This window comes from Citrus clementina, unplaced genomic scaffold (genome assembly GCF_000493195.1).
Source record: "Citrus clementina cultivar Clemenules unplaced genomic scaffold, Citrus_clementina_v1.0 scaffold_2, whole genome shotgun sequence".
NCBI lineage: Eukaryota > Viridiplantae > Streptophyta > Magnoliopsida > Sapindales > Rutaceae > Citrus > Citrus x clementina.
Genome location: NW_006262688.1, coordinates 10,117,538 through 10,135,769, shown reverse-complemented (window position 1 = coordinate 10,135,769; position 18,232 = coordinate 10,117,538). Strand labels below are relative to the sequence as shown.

The 18,232-nt window shown below is 33.9% G+C and overlaps 2 protein-coding genes across 2 annotated transcripts; one reads left to right on the top strand and one right to left on the bottom strand.

Moving 5' to 3' along the window:
* Positions 1-10,398: 10,398 nt before the first annotated feature.
* LOC18051798 lies at positions 10,399-11,666 on the bottom strand. Its single transcript, XM_006446602.2, has 2 exons — positions 11,104-11,666; positions 10,399-10,722 (listed from the first exon to the last, which is right to left on the bottom strand). The coding sequence occupies exons 1-2, from the start codon at positions 11,626-11,628 to the stop codon at positions 10,399-10,401; spliced, it is 849 nt and encodes a 282-aa protein (XP_006446665.1). The 5' UTR covers positions 11,629-11,666.
* Positions 11,667-14,563: 2,897 nt separating this feature from the next.
* LOC18051797 (cytochrome P450 724B1) lies at positions 14,564-16,676 on the top strand. Its single transcript, XM_024191918.1, has 8 exons — positions 14,564-14,655; positions 14,757-15,081; positions 15,191-15,343; positions 15,469-15,708; positions 15,850-15,936; positions 16,051-16,080; positions 16,317-16,421; positions 16,548-16,676. Exons 1-8 carry the CDS (start codon positions 14,564-14,566, stop codon positions 16,674-16,676), a joined length of 1,161 nt encoding a protein of 386 aa, XP_024047686.1.
* The last annotated feature ends 1,556 nt before the right edge of the window (positions 16,677-18,232 follow it).

The window sequence follows — 18,232 nt, the reverse complement described above, 5'->3', positions numbered from 1 at the left end:
TTAGATGATTGAACTGAAATGCAGAAGCGACAACACTGTGACCTATACATACACATAAGTAGGCTAACAGGAAGTGTTTTCTCTCTCTTCTTATCATCCACGAGAAAAAATATCTGGATCGGGACAAGGTACAATCAAAGAATGCACAAATAGTCAAAAGTTTACTTACTAATTTAAGGAATTAAAGGCCAGCATTAGATATATATGAAAATCGAGGTCCGAGCCAAGTTGAACTAACATGCTCAAATTCTATTCACCCCAGCACCTAAATGGTATTGAGACAATGCATACAGCCCACTGCTTCTCTAACCTCAAAAAATAACCTCCCATAATGATTCCTGACAAGATTAGCAGCACATCATGTTTAGTAGGACTGCATGGTTTCTAGTGAGGAAAAACTTAGTAATTGCAGGATTAATGTGGCTTTCTCGTTAGACTAAACTATTGATCTCAAACCTATTCACTCTTTGCTTTCTCCACATGATCTGTACAGAAGGAAAACAGAAAGGTTCAAAAATCTATATAAAATGGGGCAGGATTCTTGCCTGTCCATCAAGGGCAGCCATGGCATCAGTTAGTTTGGATTCATCAGACATTGTAAAGAAGCCAAACCCATGTGAACAGCCCGTTTCCTGATCAAAACAACCCTCGCACTCACTACCTCTCCATGCTCACTGAAAACTTGCTCCAAACGTGCATCATCTACTTGCCATGGGAGGTTACCAAGTACCAATGTAGATTCTGTAAGTTCGAGTCAATTCCGACTGTGATCCTCTGGGAGCAGCCTTGCTTACAGTTAAAAGCCTTCCATTTAAATCTGTTTAGGAGTAAATAGAACTCTCAACCATCACTTTAAAATCGTGAAAGTTCAGAATACCATACTGATACACATAAAGGAGAACTCAGTAACTGACAAATAAGCTCTCTGTCACAGAGAAGAATCGGACAGGTTCTATTAACAACTAGTATAAAGAAGTTTATTGTATTCTGAATGAAGCCATGATCATTAAACACATTAAAAACCCTAAGAACAGAAGCAGATATGAAAAAGGGTGAACATTACTACGTACTAAACTCAAAAAGCACGGCATCAAAAAATCCCCTCCTAACCAAAATGACACAAAAAGAAACTCACGTAACGGTTGAACATCTCCACAGCCTTCTCAGCTTCCTCAACAGCACTCATTGTCACAAATCCAAAACCTGTGCTTCGATCAGTTTCCCTATAAAATATAACCTTCAATAGAAGCAGCAACACAAAATGACGCAAACCCACATCACAAAATGATCACTTTTTTTAAAGTTATCACTCAACACAAGCACATTAATACAGCACAAAAGAAAAAGAAAAGAAAAGAAAATTTTTATACCTCGGAAATCTCAACAACACCAGCCTGGTTAAAAAGGTGAGCCAGTTTCTCACTATCAACATCATAACGCAAATTACCCACAAATAGCTTAGCATCTTCAGGTGGCTCACTATAATCCACTTCACTCCCGTCACCAAAACTCTCTTCACCACCAATAAAACCCCCAATTTCCTGATTATCCCAGCTCAAATTCTCTTAATTTCCTTCTTCTTCTTCTTCTTCTTCTTCTTGTTGGGACCAATCTGAGGTTTGAGCCACAAGTGGGATAATCCGTAAAGAAGACCACTTTTTGGGATTTTGGAGAGATACCCATGAAGCGAAGGTAGCTAAAAATGATACATTTATAGGTTGTTTGGAAGACACTGCTGACAGTGGAAAAAAAAAAGGGCGTTGGGCTATAGAGAAGAGGGTTTTGGATGTGTTAGTAACAAAACAGGTTTCAGCCACTGAGAATTGATTTACAAGAAGTGTAGCTGATGAACAAGACATGACGTTTTGGAAAGAATCAGAGAAGTATGATAAGAAGTTGTTTGCTCGTTCGGTCACGGTGGTTTTGAAGGTTGCCGGCGTCAAATTTGATACTATGTTATGATGGGTAGAGCTCTCGTAAACGGCGTCGTTTAGTCCCGAAGAAACAGTTTGAAAGTCACTTTTTGTTTAAACTGAGTGAGAAGCTTAGGTGGCATGATTGCATGCATGATTGGCTGAAAAGTAAACGCAATCATGAAAATAATTTCGTCTGTCTCGAGTTACTTTCATCCTTATTGATCCACTCATGCCTCCTAAATTGGCAATTCAACTTGCACAAGTGTTTGCACAATTACTTCTTTTTTTTTTTTTTTTTTTTGAGGAGGAAGTAGTTCTTTCATTCAATTAAAGCCATTAAACAAACACAAAACATCGGCTGGGAATTCATCCTGCCAGATGACAGATTCTAAGCTTTTTAAAGCCCTTTTGGCTAGAGAGTGAGCACTAGTATTACAATGTCTTGGTACATACTGGAAAGCTACCGATTAGAAGTCTTGCTTGCTGCTTTGAATTTCTGCTATAGTCCACCATATCTCTGTTTTGTTGCTGACTTTGTTGTTGGCTAAGTCAGCCACCATACTGCAATCAGTTTCGACAATCACATTTGTGAAGCTAGCTTTTGTTGCCCCCTCCATTCCCCATTGGACGGCTTTGGCTTCTGCTATCAAGACATCACCTTGAAAAGTAATGCTTTTCACAGCTACAACTACCACTTGACCTTGAGAGTTTCTTATCACAGCCCCTAAGCCTGCCATTTGGCTCTCTGCATGAACTGCCGCATCGACATTGATTTTCAGCTTGGTACTAGGTGGTGGATTCCATCTTTGCATCTTCTTTTCTTTTATGCTTCTTGGACTCTCTTGCTCTTTAAATTGCATTGACTGATATGCATCCAAAATTGCTTTGGCCCTGGCCACTGTCTCCATTGGATCTGGCTTTTTCCCCTCAAAGAGTAATTTATTCCTTGCGTGCCATGTCGCCCACCAGATAGATGCAACATAATCAATCTCAGACTTGGCCCCCTTCCTCATTAGACTGTGCATAGTGCTCAGCATATCTTCTCTCCTTACCGTCTGTACTGCAGCCTCCAGGTTAGTGCATCTCCATATTTTCCTAGCCAATTTGCATTCCATAAGGGCATGGAATATGTCTTCTCTTCCCGCTTTGCAAATTGTACAGATTGGTTCCTGTAGTATTTTCCTTCTCCAAAGGTTTTCGGCTGTTGGAAGAAGATTTTTGGCTGCTTTCCAAACAAAATTTTTAATTTTCCCTGGCAAATTCAGCTTCCATATGTTCTGCCAACCCTGTGAAGCTCCTGCAGACCCTGTTGGTGGCTCGGGAAACTTAATCTTGAGTGCTAATTGATAGCCACTCTTTACTGAGTACAAGCCTTTCCTATCATAGTGCCAGATTATCTCATCTTCTTGAGGGGTTCTCGGTAAAGGAATACTCTTAATAATGTCAGCATCCATCCTTGCAAAGCTTTGGTTGAGCACACTTTCGTTCCACTGCTGATTTGGGAGGATGAGCTCTGAAACTTTAGCTTATGTAGGCAGGGAGGGTTTAACAATTGGCTTAAAAGTTGTTGGCCTAGGTATCCAGTTGCTCGCTTGAATCTGAATTTTCTTTCCATTTCCTATCCTCTACCTCGTACCCTTGTGCAGCACCTGTCTCCCCCATAAAATGCTCCTCCAAATAAAAGATGGACTTGGGCCTACTTTAGCACTTAGGAAGTCTGTGTTCTTGTAGTATCTAGCTTTTATCACCTTGGCCACCAAGGACTCTGGATTTTGTAGTAACCTCCATCCTTATCTTGCTAATAGAGCTTGATTAAAGCATGAAACATCCCTGAATCCCAACCCCCCTCTGATTTTGGCATAGCTCAATTTCTCCCATTTTTCCCAATGAACTCCTTTCTTGTCTTCCTTGGATCCCCACCAAAATCGTGCAATTGCTCTTTGGATGTCATTGCACAATCCTAGAGGTATTTTGAACATGCTCATGGTGTAGGTTGGTACTGCTTGTGCTATAGCCTTGATGAGTATTTCCTTTCCCTCACTTGAAAAAAGCTTATGTTGCCAATTAGAAATTTTACTGAGTACTTTAAGTTTCACGTCATTGAAGAAACTTGTTCTCTTTTTTTCCACCATTGAAGGTAAGCCCAAATATTTTTCGTGTCTCGATACCACATTGAGCTTGAAGATATTTTTAATTGTTTCCCTTGCTCTTCTGGAATTTTGCTGCTGAAAAACATGAATGATTTCTCGTAATTACATTTTTGTCCAGAAGCCATTGCATAGCAATCAAAAACCTTCTTCAAGTGCTTACAATCTTCAACAGCTGCCTTTGTGAAAACTAAGGGCCCGTTTGGTACCGTTTTCAAGGCTTTGTTTTCATTTTTGTTTCCAAAATACAAACATAATACATGTTTGGTGGGATGAATCCAAAAATAAATTATAAAACAGAGAATTCGTATTTGCATTTACAGTTATAAAATTGAGAACGACTTAAACACGTTCTCAAACGATTACAAATTAAATTAAAAAATGAACCCCAAAACAAAATCTAAAAGTTTTCTTCCTCTCCCGAAATCTTATCCCCTCCCTCTTGTCATCTCTTCACAGCTCTCCCTTCTTCGTGGCTGTCATACTTCTCCTTCAACCACAACCCACCTGAACTGTGTACAGATCTCTCTGTCTCCTCCCTCTTCACCCAAGTCTACTTCGTAGCTCTCTCACTCTCGGTGGCTGTTACTCGTTCGTCAACCGCAATCCACCGTCACCACTCTCTCTCTCCATGCCCAAAATCGACTGCTGCTCCATCTCCGCTACTATTGTTGCTCCGTCTCCGCTGTTGTTGCTCCGTCTCTACTCAATTTGGACTACTGCTCATGCTGCTCTTTGCTTCGTCTCTGTTACCATCTCTACTCGCTGGTACTAGTCTTCAATTTTTCGATTTGAGTAAATTGTGGGTGTGGTTCTTTTTGTTTCTTTTAGATCCAAATCATATTCATTTAATTTTTTAGACAAATAGGATGGTCATTTCTTGAGCTCTGCATTTGTATCTTATTTAAGGAATGTTAGAGAAAGGAACGATTTGCTATTGGCTCGATTTGTGAGAAAAGAAACACATATCTATTTAGATGCTCATATGAGAAATATGAGAAGGAAAGAAATTAGGATACTTGTCCAGTGAATTACAAAATTCTGTACTTGGTGGCTCCATAAAGTAGTTCAAATTGAAATTTGATAAGAAAGCCTTTAATGGAAATTGTGCGACAGAGGAAATAACTTTTTTCTTAGAGTTTTTGATTTTTTTTTTCTCAAAAGTCTATTAATTCTTATTTTCTATATGAATTGCAGACAACTTTGTTTAGTTCGCTTGTATTTTCATTGATTAAAAGGGTATGAATTTGATTGAGAAGTGTTTGGCTAAAGTGAATCTTGGATGTATTTATTAAGTTTAATGGAACAATCCTAGTTAATTTTGATGATTTATACATGCATTTAATGTCACTTTTAATAATTCATGTGCAGGAAATATGGATTCTTGGCTTTGCTTGGACTTATGGTTTGCACAATTTCATTTGGGATCAATAAGCTTCAAGGATAAGCACTTGTAGTTCATCCTTTTTTTTTCCAGATGGGACTTGCTTTTCTTCCATCCATCTTTTTAATTCTCTATTTATGTGGTAGCAGTTTTATGTTTTGTGTTGTTCTGGAAAGTACATGTTGAAATTTTGTCAAACCCTGTTGGCGTACTCTAATCACTTTGCTGCATGGCGCAAGCATAACCATTGTTGTTGTTAGAGCTTGTTTACACAAAATAAGTGTAACTTGAAAGTACATTGTACACTATTAAATTTGATTTATCTCCAGCAAGTATTAACGTATGATGTCTATTATGTAATTTTTTTATAATTATTTTGTTTAATTTATTTGTGTTGTAATATGTAACTTAAGTATACTGTAAAAATAATGATAATGTCAAACTTTTTCCTATTAATGTTAATACTAAAACTTTATCATTATGTGATTTTTTATAATTATTTTGTTTAAATTATTTATGGTAATATGGTATGTATGTATATGTATTAATTAAACAATTTTAGTAAAAACTGTTTTTGAAAAAAGTATTACCAAACGCATATTCTCTATTTTTATCATTTTTAACTGTGTCTACCAAACGCATATTACTGTTTTCAATTTTAAAATACAGGATACAGAAAATGATACCAGACGCATATTTAAATTTGAAATTCAGCAACTACAAAACACCATTTTCATTTTTATTTTTATTCTCAGAAAATATAAATTCAGAAACAATACCAAACAGGCCCTAAGCTGTCATCCGCAAACAAAAGATGGGAGATTGTGACATTTTTCACAAATCTCAAGCCATGGATTTGTTTATTTCATAACTTTTAATTCCTTTTGATTTTATCATTATTGGTTTTATTTTTCCTCATAGTAATTCTTAAAAAGTTTAAGTTAATTTTATTTCATAACTTTTATAAGAAAATTTTATAATACTCTTATTAATTTATGAAAATATAATCCTCCACTTATATTTACAAAATATTCATCCACTCTCACTTATCTGTTAGGCCTCGTTTGGTTGGAGGATTAAAAGTGGGGATTGGACTCTTTTTTTAAATTTTATCCTTGTCTCATGTTTGGTGATATCAAGGATATTGGAATTTAGTTATCATGCGCCCACAAACTAATCTCAATTTTGTAAAAGAAATTATCCCAAGGGGGGCTATGGGATTAGTTAGTATTGGATTATATTGATAACTCAATTAAACATAATAATTTATAAATATTAAAATTATAGTAATATGTGATAAATGTAATAAAAATATTGATTTTAATAATGTAAATAATAAATTATACTAAAAATATTATTAATTTCACATTAAATTAAAATTTTAATTTAATTTATTTAATTATTAAATATTTTTATAATTTCAAATTTACATTATAAATTCATTATTAAATTAATATTCAAAAAGATAAATTTTTATAAATAATAGATTATTGAATAAAAATAATATAAATATCATATATATATTTAACAAAATAAAAATTATTTAAATTATTATTTATATTTCATTGATGTCATTGAGGTTGATTTGTATAATTAATAATACAAAATTTCAGTTTATATTAATATTAATAATAATAATAACTTGTAAATTGTAATATTATAATATAAAACATGATTATTTATAGTCCAATCCAATACTGCACCAAACACAACATAATATTATATATAATCCATATTATCCTATCCAATCCTATCTTATTCAATCCAATCTAATCCAATCCAATCCGGCATACCAAACGAGGCCTTAGTGCATTATTTTAAGGTTTTAGCACCACAATTTTAAAGAAAGCCTTAATCAATTTACCTTATTAGCTTTTGTTGTGTGCGAAGGTTAAATGAGATAAATGAGAAATAAAGAAAAGTAGATCAATTTAATTTATTCATTCTTAGAAGAGTACCAAGTCCATAATATATAGATGTGTTGGAAATCTTTAATCTCACTTAAGGTCTTGCTATATCATTAAACTTCACTATGTGAAAAATTATTATAATCACTCTAATATTTTTTTCACACTCAAAACTCAAATAATAAGAAATCTCTTAATACACTTATCATTTCCCTTACATTAGAAACTATCTACTAACACATAAACTTATTGTTATTTTATACAAACAAATGAATCCAACCTTTATATATATAATATGTTAAGAATTAGAGTTGATTAATCCTAATTCTATCCCTAAGAAATTTCCACACACTAATCTTGTTTGTTGCAAGAATGAATTTCGAACCCAATCAGAAACAAAGAGAAAAGAAAGAAACTGGACACATAAAGGATTAAAAAGGTTCGGCTATGCAGCCTACATCCTCTTGAGAAACAGAAGCCATAACCTTTTATTGATGCTCAACAGATTACAAGATTAATAAAGAGTGTTACAAAGAACTTGATTCCCTTAAGGTGAGCCTTAGGAACCTTATATACTGCTATGGAAGGATCCAGAATGGAGTGCTTCTCGCCAGTTATCGTTCTGAGTTTGTTACAACAAGCCCAGAGGATTCCCGCCAAAAACTATCATTAACGGCCCTTAACATTAAAACGACAATTGTAGCTGCCGTTTAATGTTAGCATGAATTCGTAATTGCATGTGCAGGTCATGTGCATTACTTATGCCTCTTGAATGACAGCAAATTGATATCATATGAGCAGCATAGTCTATCTGACGACTTATCGTCTCTCAACCCGTTTCAGAACCGACAAAGTCGTATCTTCTAGAAATTCACAATTCATGTTCACATTCAACATAATAATTATTTCTTAGTAGGAAAAATAATTATTTTCTTATATAAGTTAACTTTTGAAAAAAAATTACTTATTCTCTAAATAAAAGTCCTAAATAAGAAAAGCCTTGAAAATATCGTAATCTACGATTTACAAATTCTCATTGAAAAAGTAAACATTTCTCCTAACAAGATGGACATATAAACAAAATTAATACTTTTATACCTCCATTTATTATTGGGCTAGTAGTTTAATGATTGATTGGTACCTCCTATATATACAACGGGAGGGGGGTTTCCAATTGAGGATTATTGACCATATTAAAGTTAGGAATAAAACTAAAAATAAGAAAACATAATTTTCACTCTATAGGATAAAATACCTTGTATTAAAATCTATATTTTTTTTGTCTTTTAACTTGTCCTTGACTTTAATATAGTCAAGGATCCTTGCTTGGAACATTTCTCTTTCTCTCTCTCTACACACACATATAAAGTTCGGAAAAACTTTAAAACCGTATTATTTTAAAAATTACTTTCATAATGGTATTAAACCCTAAGATTTTAAAATTTTCTCAAATTTGTTCATATTTTAAAATCCTAATAAAAAAACTACTATATATATATAGATTGTTTTGACATGCTTCGATAATCCGATTTGGATTAGGAATCCTTAAGACATGTCTAATTTGGATTTGGAATCCTTATAAGGATTAGTTTGATAGTTCTATTGCGAAAACGAATTGCTACATACAATAGTAAAAGCAGATTTGTGGGAACAAATTTGAGAATACATTTCATGCTTTGGCGGAATGCAAGGCAACCCTAAAATCTTGGAAACTCACTAATTTTGCAGAGGAATTTATAGGATTGGCAGGTCCAGACAAGCTTACTGTCTTCCAAGAGTTAACAAAGAAGATGAGCAAAACAAAATTTGAACTGATGGCTACAACTTGCTGGATAATTTGGAAAGCAACGAACAAGCCTTTATTTGAAGTTAAGAAGCCGGATCCACAGTTGTCAGTGGCAAAAGCAGAAGCAGTGATGGAGGCTTATCAAAGAATAAACGTTTTAGGAACTGACTCATAGAGACCCCCAGGACGAGAAGAAACCCAAAGTGTAACAACCTCCACCACAGAACTGGTTTAAGGTGAATGTGTATGCTACCATAAATAGTGAGAAACAAATGTCAGGCTCGAGAGCTGTGATCAGGGATTCAACTGGAAACTTTGTGGCTACTGCCTACTGCCGTTAGGATCTTAAAGTTTTATGGGGACGTAGCATATGCGGAAGCAGAAGCTGTAGGCGGGGTTTTACATGTGGCCAAAAGTGCAAGTCTAGCTTCATTAATTATTGAAATTCATTCTCAAATGGTGGCTGACTTAATTAGTAGTACAAAGGACAAAGGACAATAAGAATGAAATTTTTTGGATCATTTTAGAAATTCAAGACAAGGTTAAGGATTTTCAAAATGTTAAAGTTCAACGTATGCCAAAATCTTGTAATGCAATTACCCTCTCTTTAACTAAGTTAGCTTTAGATCATTTTGAAACTGTTGTTTGGTTTAGTTTATTTTCAACAGAAATCTTGGATTTTTGTTGAATGAATAAAAGTTTTACTTTTCTTTAAAAAAAAAAAAAAAAGGAAAAGAAGCAGATCAAGTCCTGATATTCCTACGGGGAAGTCTGATGATGATAATATTATGGAGGGCATTAGCATCATGGACAGGATATCTAGTTTGATCTCATTCAAACAAGCAGTTGGAACTAGTCTGGCATGCATTCCCAATTTTGAATTTTGATAGAACTTTGTTTAATAGAAGTTGTTCAGGGTTATAGCCTTGATAACAATCAAAGGAAAACCCGAACACAGAAGCTACGGCAGATATTCAGTTATATAGAGGAAACTTTGCTCAAACGGATAAACTCTCTATTTTCTTCTATTTGTTTTGGATGGATGAAAAAGGGGGAAGGCTTCTCTGTTGAGAATGTGCTATGTTATCATATTTCTTTATTGAATAATCAAGAATAAGCACAAATAAATCTCTAAAAAAATGTATATATGTATGTATGTGTGTATATATGTATGTATATGTTAATGAAGAACCACAACCACAACAACAAAAAATAAAATAAAATTAAAATATGTTTATTAAGGGACAAAGCTATACATTTATTCATATACGGGTTTGAAGTTTTTGTAAGCTATCACAGCGTAGAAAGGGTCTGACCCAGACAAAAAACCCAGCAATCTCATAAGCCAGCTGATTGGAGATTTATCCTCTTGGGCAGCAGCACTATCAGCAGGTAATTTTCTAACAATTTCTGGGTTTGTATATCCTTCTACACATTGGAAATACTGCACCACCAGTTGTACTCGGCCATATGCAGTCCCATCTCTCCATGCACTTATGGCTTTCTCATAAAACATTCTATTGCTAAAGCTCACGATGAACACTCCCCCTGGCTTTAGCACTCGAAACACTTCAGCAAATACCTGTAAAAAGATATTAATTATTTTTGCTGGACTTTTACTTCAATCTTCATGCCCTGTACTTGATAGTATTGAAGATAAGTTTCAATAGACCCTTTGAGTAAAATGTAAGTAGTGTGATTTTTTAAAGTTTAGTGGATCCACAGAGATCAAGACGTAAGCTCAAAAAGTGGACAAGTGAATAAGGAGAATCAAACAGGAGGCCTTAGTTATAATGTCAACTTAGAGAAATGTTAGACCAAAAGCTTACGCTAATAAGTGAAAAAAGGCAACAACAATACACATACACATAGACAAGTCTCAACTGTTCTATTGACCAAATAAAATGTTATGCTCTTAAAAGGATGAGGGTGATAATGACAAAATAAACACCAAAATTGTTACCTTCTCAGGCTGTTGAAGATACTGCACACTAACAGCGCAGACCACTGCATCAAAGCTGCAATCATCAAACTCAAGCTTTTGATCCTGATTAAGATCCTCCACAATAAAATACTCAAGCCGAGGATTCTTAGCTAGCTCTTGAGCATTAAGTCCATGTCCAACAACTCTCTTGTACGAAACTTCTTGAGGCAAATGGCTAACCCATGAGCTCATAAGATCAAGAACCTCAGAGCCAGGTCTCAACATCTGTCTATAAAGATTGGTCAGTGTGGATATGAAACCACCATCAACATGTGTCACGAAACGAGGATATGCATAGAAGTCTCTGTCTGAGTAAGTATTGAGTTTGGTTCTGCCTTCATTTGTAAGAACCTCTCTTTTGATCTTGCCTGCTGATGATTGTTTTGTTTCATTGTTACTATCGTTTAAAGTGCTGACAATTTTTGGTTGAAGGGTCTTGGTTTTTGTGCGGGTTGGGAAAGGTGAGTGCCATGGCTTGGGATTTGGAGGAATAATGGTGACCATATGTTTTTAGATTTGCTCAGCCAAGTCCCATATGCAAGAGAGACTATAATAGTTTTGGTGATTTGGTCACATATTCTTTCGCCCTTCCGCAAGGAAAAACAACTTGTGTTGTTTGGTTACAAATGGACCCATATTGGGCTTTTTAATTTTTGATGCAGTTGCAGGCCTAACACAAAATATTTAGGCCCAATATTGAGAATCCACATCAATATCCATATATTAACTATCGTTCAAAAGTTGTTAGATAATTGCTTATTTTGAGCAGAAAGGAGATTAAAATTGTTTCAAAATTTATTTCCAAATATAAGATGCAGTAACTCAAGACTCAAGTACCCAACATCAACAAAAGGCCCAAATTAAAGACAAGAATAATGATGATTTGTCTGCCCAAACGTGCAATGAGGTCCTTTTTAAAACATCATGAATTAAGTTCATCTTTTCAAAAGATTGTCCATGAATGATTATACTCCCCACCCACCCTCTCCCGCCCTCCCCGGAGGAAATGGGATTTTTCGTACTTTTTTTTTTGAAAGCAAATAAAATAAAGGAGTAGACACGATATCACTGTTGACAGAGAGAAAGAGTCTTCAATACTACAATGCATATATGTATTACGAATTCTATTGTGATGTGTATACTTTTATGAGTAGAACACGGTACACATATCTCCCACTGTATACATGGATTACGATGCCTCACAATATTACTAGAATTTGATCTCTGTTTTGTGTATTCTATAAGCTGTTGGAATTTGGATTGTTGTGAAATAGTACAGAGAAAAAAATATGCAATTAAAAAAGAAACAATAATACATTTTTTGAAGGGGAAAAAATGGAAAAAAAGTGATTCCACATTCACATGAAGATGAAGAAGAAAAATAGAACAGTTTTTGAGGCAGCCATGATTACAAAATGAATGATATCCAGCTAGTTAAATTTATATTATCTCCTAGATGAAGAGGGGTCGTCCCAAAATCTATTGCACGTGCAGCATGCAATCAATTAACTTCATAGACAGAGAGAACCCACCAAAGTTCAATTTTCTTGCCTCCAATTAATGTGTTTTAAGTTGATGATAAAAATTCACCAAGCTAATGATTAAGGGTCACAAATTTTGGTCGGGTTTATATCACAAACATCCCCATCAAATCCACGTTAAGCAGAAACAAAACAATAAAGTTTTTGAAACGTTTTGTTTCTGTACATAGCTATGTAGCCTTCAAAAGTGATTAATTAATTGAATTTTCACTAACTTTGCTGTCCTTTTAGGGAACTCAAGCTCTATTTTCTATACGTGTTCGAGCTTTTCCACTGCCACTTCGGCTAGTGTATTCAACGGGTGCACGTAAGAGGGAAAGATTTCGAGACAATGAAGGGCCACATCGTAGAGCAGTAAACTTGAAGAATGTTTGATATTAACTTAAAGCAAATTAATTAGGCTTTTTGTTGGAGGCAGGCAAGGTTAGGTGAGCCTTATTTTGCCTCATTCTATACTCACAAGTTAAAAGATAAAAAATATATATATAACTTTTAATATATTATATTTCATTTAATAGTATATTTTTTATCTTTTAATTTATCTCTAATTTTAATTGTCAAGAATCTCTTATTAAAAGTTCTCTCTCTATATATATATATTAACAATGCTTCAATCCAAAATCTAAACTTTCTCAAAAGTTTAGGAAAACCTTATGCCATATGATATAATTAATTGTGTAATTATATTTTCCACCATCTCGCATAGCAACTCTTTTAGACTTTGAGATGGTCAAAGATCGTGGACTTTATACTCTTTTTTTTTTTTAAGGAAATTATGATTATCATTCCTTTCTTATATCAATGTCCATGCAAATGCAACATGTTCATAATTAATTAATGAACAATATTTTAAACTTGAGTATGTTCATCTTTGCACCATGCCTTATTGCATGTGTACCTATTTCTAGGGACCTATCTTTGGATTTTAATATTATTCAAATTACAAAAGTTATACTTTAAGATTTTTTTTTTAAATAAACGTTTACCCCTTTTATAAAGGATTGCACCATAATACCCATAAACAACTACTCCAAGAATAGTTAAATAAAGTTTAGTTGATATCATATTGCGACGTTGTTAACTTGAATAATTAAAACCAATACTAATACTAGTAAGAAAGAAAAAAAAACAAGGGTAAATGGGTAACAAAGTAAATGCCATGAATTTGAAAGAAGGAACCATAATGTAATCTAATTTAGAGTATATCGTGCGTCGTATCCGGACTGTGTAATAAATGAATATCAAATACTCAAAATCCTGTGTAATAAATGAATATCAAATACTCAAAATCTGTGTAATAAATGAATATCAAATACCAAAATCTGTGTAATAAATGAATAACAGTAGCCTCGTCTTGTTTTATTCCTTTGAGAGAGTAATAATTAAAACAAAATCTCAACTGAGGATCAAAATCTCAATTCTCAACTGAGGATCCTATACTATTTCTTGTCTTTTTTAGACCCATCCATTGACGGTTGATGAAAAGAAAAATAATAAAAGGATTCATTTATGTAGACCATATATATGTAAACACTAATAATACACTCCTGTCGCTATATCTTTGACGAGCAAGTAAAAGACAAAATGAATAAAGGGAGCGTTATATTTCCGATCCCCAGCTCAAAAAGAATAACACGATTTGATTTTCACACTTATAAAATCAAAGCACTTGGGCAAACCCACAAACCAAATAAGAGAGTACTGCTTCTGCAAGCTAGCTAGCTAGGGACGTTAATTGACAAGCAAAAGATTCTAAGTTGGCTTCTATGGGAGAATTGTTATTATTCTTTTCCAATATTTTGTTTCTCTTGTTCTTAGTATTAGGTTTCACTTTTCTTCTCCTCCGGCGCTTGTTCATTATAAAGCAAAACCCTAATAAAAACTTGCCTCATGGAAGCATGGGGTGGCCTATTTGTGGAGAGACTCTTGCCTTTCTCAAGCCTCACAAATCCAACTCCACTGGCAGCTTCTTGCAACAGCATTGCTCAAGGTATATATTATTCTGTTAATTCACCTTACTAGCTACACAAACACACACACTTCTTTAGTTTGTTCTTTTATTAAAACTTCTTATCTAATTTGATTTTGCAGATATGGACAAGTTTTCAAATCTCATCTATTCTGTTCACCGGCAATAGTTTCTTGTGACCATGAGCTCAACATGTTTATACTTCAGAATGAAGAGAAGTACTTTCAAGCCAGCTACCCCAAGCCCATGCATGGCATCCTTGGTAAATTATCTTTGCTCACGGTGTCCGGAGACCTTCACAAGAAGCTTAGAAACGTCGCCGTCAGCTTCATCGGCGCCTCTAAGTCCACTCCAGCTTTCCTTCACAGCGTCGAAAAGCTATCAATCTCCATGATGGAGTCATGGAAAGAGCGCAAACAGATCACCTTCTGCTACGAAATTAGAAAGGCAAATACTTAAGAATATAGTAATTTAGAAATTATCCAATTTAGGATTCTCGACCAGATCAGTACTCTTATGTTTAATTTGTTTCTAATTGGTCTTTCATTTTGTGCAGTTTACAATCAATCTTATGGTGAAGCATCTGTTGAGTATTGAGCCGGAAGAACCGATAGCCTTCAAAATACTAGAAGATTTTCAAACTTTCATGAAAGGGTTTGTGTCTTTGCCTGTATACATTCCTGGGACACACTACGCCAATGCTGTGAAGGTAGATAAGCTCATCTGCACTAACTGATCTTGTCTTTATATACGCGTGTCCGTCTTATCTAATTGATTTTGACATTTTCTTTTCTTGTTCACGTATCATAATTATTATTTACTCATGTTTGTCAGGCTAGAGCAAGATTGTCTCGGACTGTCAGAGAGATTATAAGAGAGAGGCAACACGAGAACATGAGAGCTGGGGAAGGGGATTTCTTAGACGTGATTCTGAAGAAAAGGAGCCTCAGTGAAGAAGAGACAGTGAGCATTGTCTTGGATATCATGCTGGGAGGTTATGAGACAACTGCTACACTTCTAGCCTTAATTGTTTACTTTCTTGCGCATGCACCTGCTGTTTTTCAAAAATTAAAGGTAATTTGTAATTAAACTCCTCTCTCTTCCTTTTACATCGATTCATGCATAATCTGATTAAAAAGGTTTTGATTTGAAATTTTCTTCTTTTTTATTTATTTATTTTTTTCAAATTTTTGGGTTGATGCATGTTACGTGCAGGAAGAACACCGCGCCATAAGAAAAAGCAAACAAGACGAGGAGCCTTTGAATTGGGAAGATTACCAGCAAATGGAATTCACTAACAATGTAAATTAATTAACATCACATAGTTCAAAAACAAAATTTTTAGTACAAATTAAATCTTTAATTTTCGAACTCGCAGGACCTGAGATTACTGCATGTTAATTGGCATATATTTAGGTTATACTTGAAGCTATGAGATGTGGAAATGTGGTAAAGTTTGTGCACCGCGAAGCTATTCGAGATGTCAAATTCAAAGGTAGTGTGTTACTTTTTTAATAATAGATTGAGGCCTATAAATAGTAAGAATCTAATGAAAAGATCTGAGTAAATTAGTGCACCCCGAGTACTCAAGACTCTTTTTTATTTGAATCAAGATATTGTCTCATTAAAATCCATTCACATGGTCAACATCTTTTTAAATTTATTCTATGTATATTGCAGAGTATCTCATTCCATCAGGATGGAAGGTTCTTCCAGTATTTACTGCATCACATTTTGACCCAAATCTTCATGAAAATCCTTCAGAATTTAACCCTTCGAGATGGACAGTATGTAATCAGTTTAATTTGCACTTAATTTATTAATATATTTTCCTTGATTAATCTCCCTATTTTATTAAAAAAAAAAAAGCTTCCTACAGTATATGTTGTAATCTTTTTGTTATGTGTTCACAGGATAAAGCATCAGTAATGAGCAAAAGGGTGATGCCATTTGGTGGTGGCCCAAGACTCTGCCCCGGAGCTGAACTCGCTAAAGTCGAAATCTCATTCTTCCTCCATCATCTTGTCCTCAATTATAGGTAATTAAACCTAATTAAATAATTAGTTTCAGCCACGTTATGCTAATGCCTTGATTAATTAAATTAATTTTGAGATGAGATCGATGCATGCATTACGAGTTGAAAATGGAAGATTAATGATCTGGTTATCCACTGCATCCCACTCAGGAACCTACATAATTAGCAACAATCATGTTGGTCAACTAATTAATTATATATTTGTTGTCATGGGTGTTAATACATTCATTTTATTCATTATTCAATCGCCAATATAATTAACCCTAGCCTTTCGCTAAGTCATAGTGGACTAACTAATTAAACCCTCGTTTTATTTCAGTAATTTAATGGTTCCATCGGTAAAATCTCTTAAAATTATATGATCAAGAGATACATATACTCAAAAAGATTGAAAAATGTAATTTGATGGAAAATTGATACACTTTTGAGACGTGTATCTTTAAAGCACACGTTATGAAAACTCATAAGTACACGTAATGATTGATTGAACATATTACTCATATGTTTTTTTTAAAAAATAAAAATAAAAATTGTACCCGCAGGTGGAAAACACAAGCAGATGACTATCCGATTGCGTATCCATATGTGGAATTTAGAAGAGGCTTGCTTTTGGAGATTGAACGTACGAACGGATTTGACGATCACTGAAAAAGTAAATGATCCACCAGGGCTTACAAATTAGTTAATGAGGAGACAATTCACAATTGGCCATTTATGTTTTATACTATTAGTGCTTCTTCTAGCTAGCTAGCTAGCTAGCAACTTACCAATATGCAAATAGGTTTTCATATATATATATAGTCAGCTCTCTTTTTGTTTTTTTATATGTGTGTCAATGTATCGTGCTGATGTCGTTTTAGGTATTGTAATATGATGTTCATGTGGAAGAAAAAATAAAATTGATGAAGTATATGCAGTCATAATTTGGACTTTTTGAAACTATTAATTTTATCTGTTGGTATCTCTAAATTGAGCTTAAGTACTATTATCCAACCCCAACCCTTGCTTTTCATATGGTAATTTAACATTATATCAGAATTAGTTTTGAAAGAAATGATAATGTTTAATTAAAATTCAAATAACAACAATACCTGAAGTATATCAACAACAATCAGTACATGTAGTACAACATCCCACCCATAATTCGTATTAAAGCACATAGGGACAGACTTGTGCGCTATGACGTGTTTGGCATACTGTATTATATTATATATATTATATTATTTTAATACAGATATATTGTATTATGCTGTATTATATTAGTATTGTATTATAATTATGTTGTATAATATTCGGTATTACATTATATAGTATTAATTTTTAGTTATACTATATTTGGTGTTGTGTTAATTTTTTTGTGATTAATTTAAATTATATATTTAGAAGATAATATTTATTAGTATTTAGAAAAAATATTATATATAAAAATCTTAAATTTTAGAGATTTAACATTATTTTTTAATATAAATAAAAGAAAAATCATAATTCTTCATAAAGATCGAAACTTACCTAAAAAGGTTTTATATGAATGCCAAATACACAATAAAGATTTGATTCTCTATG